This window comes from Staurois parvus, unplaced genomic scaffold (assembly GCF_062004578.1).
Source record: "Staurois parvus isolate SC_StPar_1 unplaced genomic scaffold, SC_StPar_1.0 ptg001625l, whole genome shotgun sequence".
NCBI lineage: Eukaryota > Metazoa > Chordata > Amphibia > Anura > Ranidae > Staurois > Staurois parvus.
Window position 1 is genome coordinate 172,326 of NW_028319421.1, and position 20,458 is coordinate 192,783.

Genomic DNA, 20,458 nt, shown 5'->3' on the forward strand with positions numbered 1-20,458 from the left:
GAGGGGTGGGGAGGAGTGGGAAGGGAAGATTGGGAGGGGCGGGAAGGGAAGATTGGGAGGGGCGGGGAGGAGTGGGAAGGGAATATTGGGAGGGGCGGGGAGGAGTCGGAAGGGAAGGGAGGAGCGCTGGGTGAGCACGAAAAAGTGGTTTATGTGTGAAAGGGGCGTGGCAGTGAAGAAAAGATGGGAGGGAAGTAGAGAAGGTTGCCGACAGTCACGTGCTCTGATCATCTAATTACATGAAATCGTCAGTGACGTCATTTTCAGCGCGGTATCCGCGTCGCGTTGCCATGGGGCCGGCTGTACGTGTCGCGCCGTGGTGATGTCACCGCTGTGGAGTGGTTTGGGCGCGGGATCCTTGTGAGGTGACGGCGGATGGAGCGGTATGTGAGTGGAGGAGTCCGGGCGCCGATACAGGACTGAAGGTGATTGTCACCCAGATCTCCTCTACACCCCCCCCCCAATATCTGTGTGTACGGAGCCCACCCACCTTCCTGACTCCCCTCCCCCACCGGGGGGGGGGGGGGGCCTGTGTGTAGACACATTGCTGGCCTGTGTGAGAAGCCGCTGCTGGCAGCTGTGTCCTTGTGATAACTTCATATGTAAAGGTTCAGAGATCACTGGAGGGGCTGCACCCCCCCCCTCACCCTCCAATCCCACCTGAACCCTAAATATGTTGGGGTGCCCCCTGCTCCACACTATTTTTTTTTTTTGTAATATCCCCCCCCCCCCCAAGGTTTCCTCCCTTCCTGAGCAGGCCGTTCCTTGCTATCCAGCACTGCGCCACTTTAACTGGTAATTGCGCGGTCGTGCAACGCTGTACCCCATGGACATTTCTATCGTATTTTTCCTCCACATAATTAGTGCTTTCCTTGGGTGTCATTGATCTCCTCTGGGGGGGTTCTATTTATTTATGTTTGCGATATAAACAAAAAAACACCGAAAAGTCTTGAAAAGCAAACAATTAGGGAATGCAGCGATACCGAGTATTTCTGCGAGTACTCATGACAACGCTCCAGAAACCGGCGCGATTGGTGCCAATACAGATTGCACCGCAAAGATTAGCATGCGATTGAACAGGAATGCGACTCCCGTCCAAATTGCATGCAGTTTCCCGCACCGCTCCCGTGTGAACCCAGACGTGTCATAGCCCCAGATCACACCGGAGCCGTGCGGGAAACTTCCCTGCACCAACCCCATGCTGAGAATATGGACCATCCGCCTCCATAGTATACATCCCCACACGCCCACTCTCCGCTCAGCCTGGGATCCATGCAGGGAAGTTTCCCGCACCGCTCCCGTGTGAACCCAGACGTATGGACGTGTCATAGCCCGAGAACACATCGGAGCCGTGCGGGAAACTTCCCATGCTGAGCATATGGACCATCTGCCTCCATAGAATACATCCCGGCACACCCACTCTCCACTCAGCCTGGGATCCATGCAGGGAAGTTTCCCGCACCGCTCCCGTGTGAATTTAAACTTGTCATAGCCTGAGGTCACACAGAAGCGGTGCGGGAAACTTCCCTGCACTAACCCCATGCTGAGAATATGGACCATCCTCCTCCATAGTATACATCCCCACACGTCCACTCTCCGCTCAGCCTGGGATCCATGCAGGGAAGTTTCCCGCACCGCTCCCGTGTGAATTTAAACTTGTCATAGCCTGAGGTCACACAGAAGCGGTGCGGGAAACTTCCCTGCACTAACCCCATGCTGAGAATATGGACAATCCACCTCCATAGTATACATCCCGGCACGCCCACTCTCCACTCAGCCTGGGATCCATGCAGGGAAGTTTCCCGCTCCCATGTAAATTCAAACTTGTTATAGCCTGAGGTCACACAGAAGCGGTTTGGGAAACTTCCCATGCTGAGGATATGGACCATCCTCCTCCATAGTATACATCCCCGCACGCCCACTCTCCACTCAGCCTGGGATCCATGCATGGAGGTTTTCCCGCACCGCTCCCGTGTGATCTCGGGCTATGACACGTCTGGGTTCACACGGGAGCAATGGGGAAACTGCATGCGATTTAGATGGGAATCACAGGAGAGAAAGCCGCTTCATGGGTCTGGAGAATTGAAATTCCCGCAGCTTTCTCTTCTGTCCTTGCATCAATGACAGTTCAGGATAGAGGGCTTCTGATCTGTCCATGTGACAGTGCCTACCAATCAGAAGCCATCTAGCCCATACTGTCATCGCCGCATGGAGAGAAAGCCGATTCACAGGTCTTTGGATTTGAATACTCTGCGGCTTCCTCTCCTCTTCTGGCAGGGATGACAGTTCGGGTTACAGGGCTTCTGATTGGTCAGCACCGTCACATGGACAGAACAGAAGCCATATAGCCCATACTGTCATCCCTGGAAGGAAAGGAGAGAAATTCGCTGGGATTTCTAATCCCCAGACCTGTGAATTGGCTTCCTCTCCTCTCCTTGCAGGGATGACAGTATGGGCTATATGGCTTCTGATCTGTTCATGTGACGGTGCTGACCAATCAGAAGCCCTCTAGCCTTAACTGTCACCCCTGCAAGCAAAGGAGAGAAATCCACGAGGATTTCTAATCCCCAGACCCGTCAAGCAGCTTCCTCTCCTTGAAGCGATGACAGTAGGGGCTAGACTGCATGTTATCTGTCCATGTGACAGTGCTGACCAATCGGAAACCCTCTAACCCAAACTGTCATCCCTTCAAGAAGAGGAGAGGAAGCCCCTACACTGGTCTTATACTGCATGGCTTCCTCTCCTCTTCTTGCAGGGATGACAGTTTGGGCTAGAGGGCTTCTGATTGGTCAGCACAGTCACATGGACAGATCAGAAACCCTCTAGCCCAAACTGTCATCCCTGCAAGAAGAGGAGAGGAAGCTGCGGGTATTTCAATTCTCCAGACCCATGAAGCGGCTTTCTCTCCTGTGATTCCTGTCCAAATGGTATGCGGTCAGCACCGTCACATGGACAGATATCTCTCCTTTTCTTGCAGGGATGACAGTTCGGGCTAGAGGGCTTCTGATTGGTCAGCACTGTCACATGGACAGATCAGAAGCTGTCTAGCTCACTGTCATCCCTGTGAGGAAAAAGAAATCTGCAACTTCCTCTCCTCTTCTTGCAGCGATGACAGTACGGGGTAGACGACATGTGATCTGTCCATGTGACGGTGCTGACCAATCAGAAGCCCTCTAGCCCGAACTGTCATCACTGCGAGGAGAGAAAGCCACGGGGATTTAAAATCCCTGCAGCTTTCTCTCTTCTCCTACCAGTGAGAATATGGAGCATCTGCCACCATAGTATACATCCCCACACATCCACTCTCTGCTCAGCATGGAAAGCCTGCAGGGAAGTTTCCCGCACCGCTTCTGTGTGAACGGGGGGCTATGACAAGTCTGGGTTCACACAGGAGCAATGGGCAAACCGCATGCAATTTGGACAGGAATCGCAGGAGGGAAAGCTGCATCATGGGTCTGGGGATTAGAAATCCCTGCTGCTTTCTCTTCTCTCTTTGCAGCGAAGACGGCTTCTGATCTGTCCATGTGACAATACTGACCAATCAGAAGCTGTCTAGCCCGAACTGTTATCGCTGCAAGGAGAAGCGAGCCGCTTCACAGGTCTTAGGATTTGAATACTCCACGGCTTTTTCTCCTCCCCTAGCACCCCACCCCCAGTGTAATGTGGGCCATAGACGGGTCGAAAACCAGCCATTTTTAGAAAAAAATAAATGAAAAATCGGTCGTTCAATAGGCCGATTTTTTTTTACCATTGGTGGTAACGTCGGCCGATTTTCGTTCTACGGCTGGCATTTAATTACTTCTGTCCCTGCAGAGAGCTTCTTTCTTCTTCTTCTTTCTTTTTCTTCTTCTTCTTTCTTCTTCTCTCATGCGCAGATGTTTTATTGGTAAAACGATTGGCCGATTTGCCCATCATTGCCGATTTTTTTCCAACTTTACCGATTAAAAAAAAATGTGCCAAAACCCCGAAAAACGGCCGACCAATTAACCCATTAACAGTGCGAAAATTGGCCGATTTTTTTAATTTTTTTTTTGGCCGAAAAATCTTCCTATTTTCGACCCGTCTATGGCCTGCATAAGGGCCAGTTCACACCAGTGTGTTTTAGCACAGCTGTAAAATGCAAATCGGCAGAAGGACATCTGAAAAACAAGTAAAATTTACTAAATTTTACATAGTTTGTTGCTCTTGCAAGGGCATGCACAATTTTAAAGCTTGGCGTGTTTGGTATCTATGTACTCAGCGTAACATCATCTTTTAAATGTTACCAAAAATTGGGTTATGAATTTTTTTTTTCTGCATTAAAACACAAAGTATTCTTTCCCCAAAAATTGCAATTGAAAAACCACTGTGCACATACTGTGCGACATAAAAAATATTGCACCAGCCAATTTATTCTTTAGGGGCTCTACTTTAAAAAGATATCATGTTTGTGGGTCCTAAGAATTTTTTCTAGCAAAAAATACTGATTTTTACAAAAAGTGTCAGAAAAGGCCTGGTCTTATAGTGGTATATGGAAAGGATACCGGGGTGTGATTTGGCTGCCCAGCGTGTGCTTGTACCCACATGCTTCAGTGTGCCAGGATGACCTGAAGAAATAGGTTTTTTTTTTTGTTTTTTTTTTTTCCCTCACTGGGGCTGGCACCTTTTTAGCCCTGGTTCACACTGATGCAGAATTCTCACAGAAAACGCAGCAAAATCCACACCGCATCAGAATCGTACCACGTGACACTGTACTACTTGTGGGGGGTGATGAAGATTTTATTTTTTTTTTACACTGAATGCTTACACCCATAAAGGCTGTAAAATAAATAATTTCTCCTTCTCTCTGGCTGCATTCTTGCAGCCATTGAGAAATACTGTGAGAGCTGTGGTTGGTCACAGCTTGTCACATGGTACAAGGCTGTTGTGAATGGCCCTGTACCATGTGATCTTTGTGATCATTCACAGATTTCACACGTAGTAAGCAATGATGTCAGAAGTGACCTCTTGCTTGCTACTCTGCATGTATTCACTGATTGGCCAATCAGTGATCACATGATCGGGACCTCGCACAGAGGTCCCGTACGACGATCGGTGTTCCACTGTGTCCGGAGGACACAGCGGGCACCGGATCGCGGTGCTGCACGCTCCCAGGGAGCGCTCACAAGCAGGGGGCGGGGAGACTGTTTATAAACGGCCACCTGACCCTGCACTGCCACCGTCCGGCCGTCTATATACATCGGCCTGACGGGAGGTGGTTAAGTTAACAACATCCCGAAAGCGGGATTCTGCGATGTGCAGAATCGGATCGCATAGGTGTGAATACCCATGAAATCTGATTCTGGTGCGGACCAAAAAAAGGGTGCTGCATCTTTTTGGTGCGGTGCGATTAGAGCCATACAAGATGTACGACTCCAGTCGCACCGCACACAAATCACATGTGATTAGCACAGGAATGTGGTGCAGTTCCTGTACGAATCACATGCAATATACCGCATCGCATATATGTAAACCCGGACTTACTCGCCCGGCAGATGTGCTTCTGCTAAGTTTAAAAGAACCTGACACTCCCCTTTGCTGCTGAACATCCAATCAGTGCTCCTCACACTGCAAGGTCTCTCCCCTCCCTGCTAGTCCCCAGGTGTGCTGCTGGAGACAGGCAGGGAGGTGAGAAGGAGATAAATGGTGCAATGTTAAAACCATGAAAAGTTTAACCCCCCTGGAGGTATTCCCGAGTGTTGCTCGGGGTAAAGTTTCAGCACCACAAGCGGTGACCCTCCCGAGCTACACTCGGGAATACACTGCAGCGTTGCTCCGGGATCTCTTCTGCACTTACCTTGTCCTGCGCTCCCGCGATGTCCCCCCTGCAGTGTCCTCGGCAATGTCCTCTGGCCAATGCCGGCATCCGTCTTCCGGGTTCCATTCCCCGCAACATCGGGACATACGGGGGACGGAACTGGCGGGAAATTTAAAAATATCAAAAAGTGACATTCACTAAAATCACATAGTATAACATTTCTGTATCAAACCATTTCACATACATTTTGTCCCGAGTGCTTTGTCCGGCGCCCTGCCTGCATTTTTACTGTTCTTTCTGCCTGGAAACTGAGAAACGTCCATGGCGTCCAAAAAGCGTCCCTTTAGGTCAGACGCGGTTTTAGACCGGCTAGAGAACAGCGATAGTAAATCAGAACCACTTGCAGAATTGAGTGATAATGATTGGTGGGGGAAATTCCTCATCAGACACTGAAAACGATTCTGCGACTGAGCTCAGCGATGTGCGAACTTGGCGCTATATTTCACATTTCAGTGTTTTTGGTTTGATTATATTATTGAATTAAATGTATTATTATTTTTTATAATTATTATATTATAATTTATTATTTCATGTTTCAAATTTTATCGTACCCGGGATGTTTACTAGACTCTTGTTCGGACAGATGAGTTATTCCTAAGAATTACAGACCTACAATAAAAAAACGACATATTTCCATGCAAAAAAATGTACCGCTTTGAGCACAGAAATACTGACATAATCAGACCGCTAGGGAGGCTACGTTGCCATAAAGCCCCTTTTGTTTGTAAAAGCTCCAGACATTCTAAAAAGCGCCTCTGCCTAATAGAAAACATCAACCCTTCTTGTAGTTTAAAACAAATATTAATTCCACACCCCTGTTGTCATACAGAAATAACGGGTTGCATTTTATTCTTTAAGCCTACCCCACCCTCACCTAACGGCCATTCTCCCTCATTCCTCCCACCCCTCATTCCCCTCAGCCACTTCCTACTGTACCACTACCCCCTCCCTCCTAGATTGTAAGCTCCAAAGAGTAGGGCCCTCTTACCCCTCGTACACTGTCTGTTTTTGTTGTACTGTGCCATGTATTGTCCCCCCCCCCTCTATTGTACAGCGCTGAGCAAACCCTTTGGCGCTATATAAACTCCATGTAATAATAATAATAATAATAATTCTTCACAGCATGGCTGCTTTACCGCAAAACAATCTCCAGAAGCAGTTAGAGTTCTTTTCTGCGAAGGTTGGTGGGAACAAACTCTCTCTTCAGAAGTCTAAGCCAAGGTGAGTGCAATGGGATGAATTTGTATTTATTTTTTATAGTGCTGCTAAGCTCAAATTCGGAAAATCCGCCGTTGACAGGCAGTATTTTGATAACAGAAGAAACCCTAGTGGTCTTCTGTCCTAAATGCTTTCCCCAGCCTGTCAGCAGTGATATAATCGCAGCCGTGATATAATCGCAGCCATGCATGCGCAGCTCAGACCACATACACCATTTAGGTGGCTGAAGAGACGAATCCTAGAAGGAAGACCAGGCGATGGTGGAAGTGCCCGGGACCAGCAGGAGCGGGTGACGGCGCAGCACTGGAGGGCTCAGTTTGACCGGTAAATCTGCCATAATGTGCTAGCATGCCGTACATTCTAGCACTATATGGCATAAACCTGCAGGGGGGGGCCTCCTTTTTTAATAAAAAAAATTTGGCAGAGTTTAACCACTTCAAGTCCAGACACTTTTACCCCATTCCTGTCCAGGCCAATTTGGGGTGTATTTAGATTTTATTCTGCCCTAGGCAACATAAAAATTGTCACCCCCCCCCTGCAGAAAGAGCTTGACATTGACCAAGAACACCCCTGCCCTCCCGAGCCCTCCACTACCACTGCCCCCCATACAGCAGCCACCATCCCAGATGGCGAGAGAGACCCTCACCTTCACAGCTCCGGACATCCCCGGGAACGAGAGTCGAACTGTGCATACACCGTCGTGAAACCCCCAGCATCTCTCGGAACCCACCAGGTCCCCATGCCGTGTGTGTCCCTTCTTCTGTCCCTTCTTCCAAGGGGCAGTGCTGCCCCCCCAGAAGATGCCGCCCTAGGCAAATGCCTTGTTTGCCTTGTAAATACATCCCTGGTGTGTGTGACACATCCAGTCCTTCTGCCCTGCTGCTAGGACCTACCCTGTCCCAGTGACAGGCAATTCTGATTCATCAAAGTACACAAGAGAAAGGTCTGCCAGCTAGAGGTGTAAAAAAAAAAAAAAGTCTGACAATGTTTGTCAACAACATTCCTCAACTGAATACAGAAAGATAGAGAGAAACATTGTTTCATTTTGTATCTTTGTTCATCTGAAGATCAAAGATAAGAACTTCATCCACAGCTGAAGTCTGTTAAAGCAACCTGACAAGTAATATAAAAACACCCAAAAGTTTTAATTTAAAAAAAAAAAAAAAAAATGTTCCTCTGTTTAACCCCTTATTAATCCATAATTTACTCTAATCAGCCCTAATTAACTGCTTATTCAATTATTTTCCTGCTGATTTTTTTGTTTGTGTTTCTACTTTAGCAACTAGTAATATTTAAACTTTTTTTTGTTTGTTTTCTTCATTTAATATGTTTATACCTTTTAACATATTTACAAGTTTCACATTTAAGAAAGCACAATATTGAAAAAAAAACACTTAATTGCCCAATTTTGGGACTGTCAAGGTCTCAGCAGAAATTGGCATCCTACCTATTTATTTCTGCCAAACGTGCTATAGCTCAAGCTTGGAGAACCGCTTGGGTTGTCTTCCAGGGGGTGAAGACCCGGATGAATGCTATGTTGATGAATGAACAGATGTCTAGCATTCTTCATGATTCTCATCTGAGATTCCTTAAGGTTTGGGAACCTTGGATACGTTATTCTTTGCCATCCCTGCCTCCTACTAGTTATGGCCTCTTATAGTTGCTGCCTGTGCTAGCGATGGATCCGTGATCCTTCTAGTTTCCCTTCCCTCCATGTTTTTTTTCTGATTCCATTGCTGGTTTTTTTTTTTTTTTTCTTTTTTTCTAACTTTTTTTCTTTCCTCTTCTTCTTCCGGTAATATATTTGGTTCAGCTTTTTGCCGTCCCTCCTTTGTTATTTGACTAATGCGAGTCAGCTGGATGTATCTGTTTATGTGTTATTGTTCTGCTCTGCCCTGTGTGGGCGTATCTTGAGCTTGTTGTATTCTTAAAACAATACTTTCTTAATAAAAATATTGAAACAGAAAAAAACCCGCTTAATAACTTTTCAATGCTTTGTACCAGAATCATATATTTAGTGTCATTTTAACCACTTCCCGACCGCTCTATAGGAGAAATACTGCTACAGGGCGGCACAGGTGCGCAAAATCACGTATACAGTTGCAGGAAAAAGTATATAATATACTGTATTTTATAACATTTCTATATATTATATATTTTATAATATATAGTATTTCTATATAATAAAATATGATATTTAAAAAATATACACTATATATATATATATATATATATATATATATATATATATATATATATATATATATATATATATATACACACACTGTTGCCTTTCTATTATATCCAACCAGTCTGTCCATTCACCTCTGACCTCAACAAGGCATTTTCCTCCACACAACTGCCGCTCACTGGATATTTTCTCCTTTTCGGACCATTCTCTGTAAACCCTAGAGATGGTTGTGCGTGAAAATCCCAGTAGATCAGCAGTTTTTTTAAATACTCAGATCAGCTCGTCTGGCACCAACATCCATGCCACATTCAAAGTCACTTAAATCCCCTTTCCTCCCCATTCTGATGCTCAGTTTGAACTTCTGCAAGTCGCCTTCACCACGTCTAGATGCCTAAATGCATGGAGTTGCTGCCATGTGATTGGCTGATTAGCAATTTGTGTCACCAAGCAATTAAACAGGTGGACCTAATAAAGTTGTCTGTGAGTGTGTATGTATGTATATGTATGTATATATATATATATATATATATATATATATGTATGTATATATATATATATATATATATATATATACACAGTTGCAAGAAAAAGTATGTGAACCCCTTGGGATTATGTGGAGTTTTGCATGAATTGGGCATAAAATGTGCTCTGAATGTCATCTAAGTCACAACAATAGAAGAACACAGTCTGCTGAACATAATACTACACAAACATTGATGGGAAAATGAATTCCAGAGTTTATCAAGACATTTTGCAGGAAAACGTACGACCATCTGTCCGCCAACTGAAGCTCCGCAGAGGATGGGTGATGCAACAGGACAATGACCCAAAGCATACAAGTAATTCAACAAAACAATGGCTGCAACAGCACAGAATACGCCTTCTGGAGTGGCCCAGTCAGAGTCCTGACCTCAACCCGATTGAAATGCTGTGGCATGACCTTAAGAGAGCGATTCACACCAGACATCCCAAGAATATTGCTACACTGAAACAGTTTTGTGAAGAGGAATGGTCCAAAATGACTCCAGATTGTTGTGCAGGTCTGATCTGCAACTACAGGAAACGTTTGGTTGAGGTTATTGCTGCCAAAGGAGGGTCAACCAGTTATTAAGTCCAAAGGTTCACATACTTTTTCCTCCTTGCACTGTGAATGTTTACATGTTATGTGCAATTAAACCATGGCAACATCTAATGTTTGTGTAGTATTATGTTCAGCAGACTGTGTTCTTCTATTGTTGTGACTTAGATGACGTTCAGAGCACATTTTATGCCCAATTCATGCAAAACTCCACGTAATCCCAAGGGGTTCACATACTTTTTCTTGCAACTGTATACGTGATTTTGCATTTCCGGGTAGGGGGCGTGCGCGTCATCCCGCTTCCAGCTGTCAATCACCGGGTCCCGGCCGGTTATTACTCATTGGCGCTTGGTGCTTTCCGAAGATCTCCGACGGGGAGGAGAACTCTTGTTTACCAACAGTTCTCCTCAGTAGCGTATTTAGGTTTTGTGCTGCCTTAGGCAACATAAAAACCGTCTGCCCCCACGGACACCAAACAACAGCACCTCCCCTGCCCCCTCCCGCGGAGAGACCCTGACAATGCTGACATTGACCCCTGTCCTTCCACCCGGAAGAGCCTTTCACTACCCCCCGGCGATAGAGAAAAAGACACTCATCTTCACAGCTCCCCAGTAGCGAGAGTCAGGCTCTACATACACCATCAACCATCCCGCAGCCCAGGGGCGGACTGACAACTCATGGGGCCCCTGGGCAATAAGGGATCATGGGGCCCTTGTGTCCTTGCCCAAACTCAAAAAAGCCTATGAAAAAGGTACCAGGGGCATCTCATGGGGCCCCCTACTGACCCCGGGCCCTCGGGCAGTGCCTGAGTTTCCAAATGGTCAGTCCGCCCCTGGTGCAGCCTCTATCGGATCCCACCTGGTTCCCATGGCAAGCGTGTCCCTTCTTTCATCCCTTCTTCTGGGGGGAGGTGCTGCCCTTCTGAAAGCTGCCACCCTAGGCAAGTGCCTTGTTTCCCTTGTGGTAAATACGCCCCTGGTTCTCCCTGTCAGCTCAGGCACACTAAGGAAAACTGGCAGTAAAGTCTTGCAGCTTCACAGCCGGGTTCCTACTGCACATGCGCTTTGTGAAAGCGACGCAGTCTTCTGGGACTTGTGACGTGTCCCAGAAGGCTATGGGGAAAGGGGGGGGGGCGGAGGTGGAAAGAGGGGCAAACTGAGCTGGAAGTGGGAGCAGGTACCAGTCAAAAAGTGTCAAATGTGGCAGAAGAGGGGGGGGGGGCAGACAAGCGGAGATACCCCCCTTTTGGGTGCAATTCCGCTTTTAACTGTTTTTGTTTCTCACTTCCTTATCAATCTTATATTTTCATCATTTCCTTTACAGTGTGTTTACTTTTAAAAAGAAAAATTCCTCGGATGGGTCCGTAGTAACCAGCTTCGTTCACACAAATCGGCAAATACCACTGAAGGATAAGAATGTCAATGTTGGCCCAGAACAGTCCTCTGTGAAGGACATCCCAGCACCTTCCAAATCCAAAGAGGCAAGTAAGCGCAATACATTCTTCACTCCCATCTGTGCGAAACTTCCAGAACCTTCCGCACCTCTGCTTCCAGCAAAGACTGGCCAGCACAATTCAGCTGAGACCAGCAAATTTAATCTTCTCTTCACACCCGTTCATAGCAATCCCCCAGAACCTTCTCCACCATTGCTTCCTGCAAAACCTGTCCAGCGGAGTTCTAATGGAAAGACTGAGACCTTCGGGAAAGTGGACTCTCTTCCTAGGAAACCCGCCTGCAATACATCTCTCAGCTCCACTCTCAGCCTGGAGGAATGGGATGATATCAATGATTTTGACACATCTGTATCTCCCCCCAAGAGCCAGTTATGGACATTCGGAAAAACACCAGAGAAATGCAGCAAGAGGCCCAACGTGACGTCTCCTAAATCTCAGACACCTGAAGTGACGTCGCCTGTAAATAAAGAGCATGTGAAAAACTGTGTGGATGAACCGCTTGATGTGCCTTCTATTTCCACTCCCTGTGCAGAGAGTACAAAGACGGGTTCAGGTCAGTGGTTTATTAAAGTGTTACTAAACCCACAACAGTACAATCAGTCTGTAGATGCAGTAAAGCGTGCTTGTTATACTAACTGTGGAACCTAAGGGGTTAATCCTCCGCATTGTGGAAAAAGGCTGTTTGATCTTGTCTTATATGATCCTCCCCTTCTCCCAGTGTCCCCCTCTTTTCTCCTGATAATAAATGTGTGGAGACGCTCTGCACATGCTCAGTTTTGGTGTGTATTGCTAGAGAGGCTTTTTTCTTGGGAGAGTGCATGTGATCAGCACAGGGCCAATCGGCACTGTCCAGACAGAGATCAGGGATTCTTCATCCTCCTAGAACAAAATGAAAACTCCTCCTACAAACTTTAACTAGTTCTCTGCTGGACACTGATAGAAATCAGAAGACTGCTATATACTGCTAAGAAAAGGTATTTAGCAGTTTATATTTACTAAAATAATTGCATTTCCATGTTCTGTGTACTGTGGGAGAACAGATATAGTGAATGCGGGGTCCGGGTAGAGCGGATATAGTGAATGCGGGGTTCGGGGAGAACAGATATAGTGAAAGCGGGATCCGGGGAGAGCGGATATAGTGAACGCGGGGTCCGGGGAGAGCGGATATAGTGGACGCCTGGTCCGGGGAGAGCGGATATAGTGGACGCGGGGTCCGGGGAGAGCGGATATAGTGGACGTGGGGTCCGGGGAGAGCGGATATAGTGGACGCGGGGTCCGGGGAGAGCGGATATAGTGGACGCGGGGTCCGGGGAGAGCGGATATAGTGGACGCGGGGTCCGGGGAGAGCGGATATAGTGGACGCGGGGTCCGGGGAGAGCGGATATAGTGGACGCGGGGTCCGGGGAGAGCGGATATAGTGGACGCGGGGTCCGGGGAGAGCGGATATAGTGGACGCTGGGTCCGGGGAGAGCGGATATAGTGGACGCGGGGTCCGGGGAGAGCGGATATAGTGGACGCGGGGTCCGGGGAGAGCGGATATAGTGGACGCGGGGTCCGGGGAGAGCGGATATAGTGGACGCGGGGTCCGGGGAGAGCGGATATAGTGGACGCGGGGTCCGGGGAGAGCGGATATAGTGGACGCGGGGTCCGGGGAGAGCGGATATAGTGGACGCGGGGTCCGGGGAGAGCGGATATAGTGGACGCGGGGTCCGGGGAGAGCGGATATAGTGGACGCGGGGTCCGGGGAGAGCGGATATAGTGGACGCGGGGTCCGGGGAGAGCGGATATAGTGGACGCGGGGTCCGGGGAGAGCGGATATAGTGGACGCGGGGTCCGGGGAGAGCGGATATAGTGGACGCGGGGTCCGGGGAGAGCGGATATAGTGGACGCGGGGTCCGGGGAGAGCGGATATAGTGGACGCGGGGTCCGGGGAGAGCGGATATAGTGGACGCGGGGTCCGGGGAGAGCGGATATAGTGGACGCGGGGTCCGGGGAGAGCGGATATAGTGGACGCGGGGTCCGGGGAGAGCGGATATAGTGGACGCGGGGTCCGGGGAGAGCGGATATAGTGGACGCGGGGTCCGGGGAGAGCGGATATAGTGGACGCGGGGTCCGGGGAGAGCGGACAGGGTGACCGCGGGGTCCGGCGAGTGCGGACAGGGTGACCGCGGGGTCCGGCGAGTGCGGACAGGGTGACCGCGGGGTCCGGCGAGTGCGGACAGGGTGACCGCGGGGTCCGGCGAGTGCGGACAGGGTGACCGCATTAACATGTTAATGTAATTTTAATACTGATTTTCAATATTTTTAAATCATCAGCTTTCATTAACCCCTCGCCCTCCAGAGGATTTTTCCCCCTTCCTGACCAGGCTATTTTTTGTTATACGGCGCTGCGCTAATTGCGCGGTCATGCAACGCTGCACCCAAATGACATGTACGTCCTTTATTCCCACGAATAGAGCTTTCTTTCGGTGGTATTTGATGTCCTGTGCGGTTTTTAATTTTTGCTCTATAAACCAAAAAAGATCCAACAATTTTGAAAAAAACTATTTTTGACTATTAAATATGTCCAGTAAAATATCTAATTTCGTAATAAATTTAGGCCACAATGTAGGTATTCTGCTCCATGTTTTTTTCGGGTAGGAAATATGGATAGTGCAGGAACCCACAGACCTTTACGGGTTACGGCATCTCCTGTTGCGTTTTTCATAATCTCTAAAATAAATATAGATGATCGGACGCCCTCATAATGACCACAGCAGGAACCTTCACCGATTGGAGCCCATGAAACCTCTGTCTAAGGGCTCCATGTACACGGGACGTTTGGAAAACACTTCTGAACGATGGAAACTGACTGCTGGAAAACGTAGGTTAAAAAAAACATCTGTTTAGCCGGGTTTGCATACCGCGTTTAGCTGCGTTTATGAGCATTTATGTGTGTTTATGAGAGTTTGCGTTCAGAAGCGTTTTTAAAAGCTAACCTCAGCAGACTTTCCCAAATGCCCAGAATGCACTGATAAGTAGTAAATAACTATTTCAGACATTTTGAGAGAAGCAGAGAGAGCAGTATGTGTGAGATGACCGGTCTTTTCTGGTTGTAGTCACTTTGGATCCCATAATGAGCATAATGCGGCGCGTTCTGCCATTTTTTTTCCTTCACGCGAAACCTGCAACTGACTGCGTTGGTGTGCCGGGTCCATTTGAATACATGGAAAACGCTTTGCATGCACTTCTGATGATGAAACAAGGCTCCGGACAGCATCTGGATACGGAACAGTTAAAAAAAACCGCTTCAAAGCGCAAACGCTTATAAATGCGGTTAACCACGTTTACACGTGTTTAAAAGCATTTGAAACGCCGGTAAAATCTACTCCTGAACGCAAATTTGGTGCTTTAACCTCCTTAGCGGTATTCCCGAGTGTATCTCGGGGTAAAATTTGAGTACCAAGAGCGGTAACCCCCCCCGAGCTACACTCGGGCTTACCATGCGGCGTTGCTCAGGGAGTCCCTGCAGCACTAACCTTGTCCTTCGCTCCCACGATGTCCCCCCTGCAGCGTCCCCGGCCATCTCCTCCGCCCGATGTCGGCATCCTGTTTCCGTGTTCCGGTCCCTGTGACATCGGGACTTACGGGCGCCGGAACCGGCAGCAAATTTGAAATTTTTAAAAAAAATGTCATTTTTTTTTTTTAAATGATTATTACATAGTATTCCATTCCTGTTTCAAACCATTTCACATACATTGTGTCCCGAGTGCTTTGTCCGGCGCCCTGCCTGCATTTTTACTGTTCTTTCTGCCTGGAAACTGAGAAACATCCATGGCGTCCAAAAAGCGTCCCTTTAGGTCAGACGCGGTTTTAGACCGGCTAGAGAACAGCGATAGTAAATCAGAACCACTTGCAGAATTGAGTGATAATGATTGGTGGGGGAAATTCCTCATCAGACACTGAAAACGATTCTGCGACTGAGCTCAGCGATGTGCGAACTTGGCGCTCTATTTCACATTTCAGTGTTTTTGGTTTGATTATATTATTGAATTACATTTATTATTATTATTATATTTTTTATGATTATTTATTAAATTATAATTTATGATTTCGTGTTTCAAATTTTATCCTCTCCGGGATGTTTACTAGACTCTTGTCCGGACGGATTTCAGGGAGTTATTCCTAAGAATTACAGCCTACAATAAAAAACGACATATTTCCATGCAAAAAAATGTACCGCTTTCAGCACAAAAAATCGGAAAGAATCAGACCGCTGAGGAGGTTAAAAAAAAAACGACTGTAAACTCAACTGCCTGTAGACATCTCTGCGTACACGGACACATAGGAGAACATTAGGGAGAGTTCGGGGGCTGCTGAAAAAAACGCAGAGCAGCTCCTGAACGTCATTTTATCATCTGCAGTGTACATGAGCCCTTAGAATTACGTTTTTTACAGCATTAATATGGGTTACGTAACTTTTAGGTTTTACAGATATGGAAAGTCTGTACCAAAAGTAATATGTAAAGGTGCACCACTCCCCCCTCCAAAAAATCCTCATTCGTGGGGGTTGATTTACTAAAGCTGGAGAGTGCAAAATCTGGTGCCGTTCTGCACGGGAGCCAATCGGCTTCTAACTTCAGCTTGTTCAATGAAAGGATAAGTTCACCTTTGGGAACATGTTACATGTTCCACACGTTTTTAGGGTTCCCATTGCTGAAGCTGCCGCCCGCTGCCCTCCCCCTGTGACTGAAGTACAGGGAGAAGTTTCCTGTACAAGCTGTCACTTTTTAAAAATGGCGCAGTTCTGCAGGGCTCCACCCACACAGCCGCGGCATTCAGAGTTCTACGAACAAATGAAGTACAAGTCTCGACAGCCTTAGTGGCTGTTGGATTGTAATTCTCCATGAACTACCACGGCCAGGGGTGCATTTACCACAAGGCAAACAAGGCACCTGCCTAGGGCGGCATCTTTCAAGGGGGCAGCACCTCCCCCCAGAAGAAGGGGTGAAAGAAGGGACAGGCGCACCATGGGAACCAGGTGGGATCCGAGAGAGGCTGGGGGCTGCTTGATGGTGTATGCAGAGCCCGACTCTCGTTCCTGATGATGTCCAGAGTCGTGAAGATGAGTGTCTCTCTGTCATGGGGGGGGGGGGTAGGATAGTGGAAGGCTCTCTTGGGTGGGGGGTAGGGGTGTTGTTGGTCATTGTCAGGCTTCTTTCTCCGCAGGAGAGGGGAAGGGGGGGTTGTGTTGGTTGGTGTCTGTGGGGGCAGACGATTTTGTTGCCTAGGGCAGCACAAAACCTAAATACACCCCTGACCGTGGCGCTGTGGAGCACCGTGGCAGTTCATGGAGTCTCCCTGTCAGTGTGTCTGCTACATCCCGTATGGACGATCTACTGACAGATCTGCAGAAAACCTGCATGGCACCCGTGATCTGATGATTTACAGGCTCCTGCAACAAAAAATAATAAATACACTTTTTTTTTTTTTTTTTTTACCTGCAAAAAATGTGCATTTATTATTTTTTTTCTCAAAAGGTGAAAATATTATTATTATTATTATACAGTATTTATATAGCGCCAAAGGGTATGCTCAGCGCTGTACAATAGCGAGGGGAACAGAACATGAGACAGTACAGTAACAATACACTACACGAGGGGTTAGAGGGCCCTGGTCCTTGGAGCTTACAATCTAGGAGGGAGGGGAAGGTGGCACAAGAGGAAGTGGCTGTGGGGGATGGAGTGGTGGGAGGAGTGGAGGAGGTTAGTTGTTAGGTGAGGTCGGGTGTTAGGTGAGGTTGGGGTAGGCTTCCCTGAAGAGGAGGGTTTTCAGGGTGCGCCTGAAGGTGAGGAGGGTAGGTGACAGTCTGATGGATTGGGGTAGGGAGTTCCAGAGGATGGGGGAAGTCCTGGAGAATCTTTTTCGGTTTGACAAAAAAAACCTGGAAGCTGATTGGTTTCTATGCTGAGCTGCACCAGATTTTGCACCCTCCAGTTTTAGTAAATCTCCCCCCCCCCCATGGTGTTTCTTATACAGTATATTGCACTCTTACAGTCCGGGAACTACAAAATATCTACCATGGGTTACACAACTCGAGGAATACAGGCGTACTACCTCCCATATCCATGTAAAATACAAAAACAATTACCATATCTAAAAAGCACAGATAGGTAAGTGAGCGCTAAAACGACTAAGCTGCTGAAACACCAAAAGGTACTAAAAAAGCCTTCCAAAGCATCAATATAAAAATGGGTGCAGCGTTAAATATATATTACACAATAAAAAGTGTCAAATGCAATAATCAAATAAATATTCAGTTCAATATAAAGTGACTGGTGATGTGCAACAAGGTGGTATTGTAACAACCATAAAGTTATGCGTGATTTTATTGCGCATCTGGTGAGTGTGCAATTCTTATATTATCGGGCACATCACCATACCATTGGATAGATGTTATTGATCACCAGCAATTGAAGATCATCATTGGATCTTCCATACATCACCTTTACGGACATTTAACCATTTATATCAGCACTTTATTTAGCACCTGTGGTCACTTTACGGTGACAAAGATTTATGTTATCACTTCATCGCTTTAGCGATCTTGTCTCTAAATATCACCCAAGCCGTACTCTCCGCTCCTCGCAAGACCTCCTACTCTCTAGCTCTCTTGTCTCCTCCTCCCATGCTCCTCTCCAGGACTTCTGCAGAGCTTCCCCCATCTTCTGGAACTCTCTACCCCAATTTATCAGACTATCGCCTACTCTGCTCACTTTTAGGCAATCTCTGAAAACCGATCTCTTCAGGGAAGCCTATCCTGCCCTCAGCTAATAACGGAATCTTCTATTCCTCCTACCAGTCCATCCCCCACAGTTACTACCTTTTGTACCACCAGCCCCTCCCTCCTAGATTGTAAGCTCCCAGGATCAGAGCCCTCCTAACCCTCTTGTATTGATCTGTATTGTTGCTGTATTGTCTCCCGGTGTATTGTAAAGCACTGAGCAAACTGTTGGCGCTATAAATCTTGTATAATAATAATAATAATAATCCTGTATAATAATAATAATATAAATCCTGTATAATAATAATAATAATAATAATAAATCCTGTATAATAATAATAATAATAATAATAAAATAAATCCTGTATAATAATAATAATAATATAAATCCTGTATAATAATAATAATAATAATAAATCCTGTATAATAATAATATAAATCCTGTATAATAATAATAATAATAATAATAAATCCTGTATAATAATAATAATATAAATCCTGTATAATAATATATAAATCCTGTATAATAATAATAATATAAATCCTGTATAATAATAATATATAAATCCTGTATAATAATAATAATATAAATCCTGTATAATAATAATAATAATAATAAATCCTGTATAATAATAATATAAATCCTGTATAATAATATATAAATCCTGTATAATAATAATAATAATAATAATAATAATAAATCCTGTATAATAATAATAATATAAATCCTGTATAATAATAATATATAAATCCTGTATAATAATAATAATAATAATAATAATAAATCCTGTATAATAATAATATATAAATCCTGTATAATAATAATAATAATAATAATAATAAATCCTGTATAATAATAATAATATCACTTTATGGTTGTTACAATACCACCTTGTTGCACATCACCAGTCACTTTATATTGAACTGAATATTTATTTATTTGATTGCATTTGACACTTTTTATTGTGTAATATATATTTAGCGCTGCACCCATTTTTATATTCATTACCACATCTCCTCATCGTGATACAAATATAAATACACGGGAGATCTTCTGTACTGGTCATCTCTGTTAATTCATTCTTTGTGGATTTTTCAGATAAAGGCTCAGATGATCCCAGTGTGGTGGTCTGTGATGACGTCATTGAGCCCGAAGAAATAAATGACGATAATGAGTGCGATATTGATTATATCCCCCCGTCTCCTACAGATAGCACCCTGCCCTCTCCTCCTGTGCTCAGAGGAATCTGGTAAGAATGATGTAAATGTACGGGATGCAGTTAGTCACGCCTAGACGCAAAACGAATACGGTTTTAGCTAGTTTTCTAACCTTGTTTTGGTCGAGCAAATGATCCATTATACGGACCGCGTTGTTATTTCTGTATTGCGTTCAGACTATCCTCCAGTTTTTATTAGGATCTATGTACATGGGGAGTTTCGAAAACACTTTTGACTGCTGGAAAACGTAGGATGAAAAACATCAGTTTAGCCGCGTTTATGCACGTTTGCATTTAGAAGCGTTTTTTTTTTTCAAGATAACCATTTTTGCTTGCACCCGATTGGATGATGGAAGTCAGCAGAGCATTTAGTAAGCTCTGGAGCAGCTGCACTTCCAAAATGCTCAGACTATGTGCCTTTAGTAAATCCACCCCAAAGTGACACACTGGCCAGCTTCGAGCTGTTGCAGGGCTGGGAGTCTCTACTAAGATTCCATGTACACGGGACACTTCTGAACGATTGATACTGACTGCTGGAAAACGTAGGTTAAATAACGTCAGTTTAGCCGCGTTTGCATACCATGTTTATGCGCGTTTGCGTTTAAAAGCGTTTTTTTAAAGATAACCTCAGGCGATCTTCCAAAATGCCTAGAATGCACTGAAAAATAGTAAACAATTAACTATTTCAGACATTTTAAGAGG

The 20,458-nt window shown here is 45.9% G+C and overlaps 1 protein-coding gene across 1 annotated transcript in view; it reads left to right on the forward strand.

The window, feature by feature from the left end:
* Positions 1-229: 229 nt before the first annotated feature.
* The window catches only part of LOC149435010 (recQ-like DNA helicase BLM), a 36,762-nt gene continuing 16,533 nt past the window's right edge, over positions 230-20,458 (forward strand). The window contains 4 exon segments of the mRNA XM_089663099.1: positions 230-425; positions 6,959-7,057; positions 11,647-12,329; positions 19,639-19,789. Of these exon segments, the coding sequence (XP_089519225.1) occupies positions 6,960-7,057; positions 11,647-12,329; positions 19,639-19,789 (932 nt within the window). The 5' untranslated portion in view covers positions 230-425; position 6,959.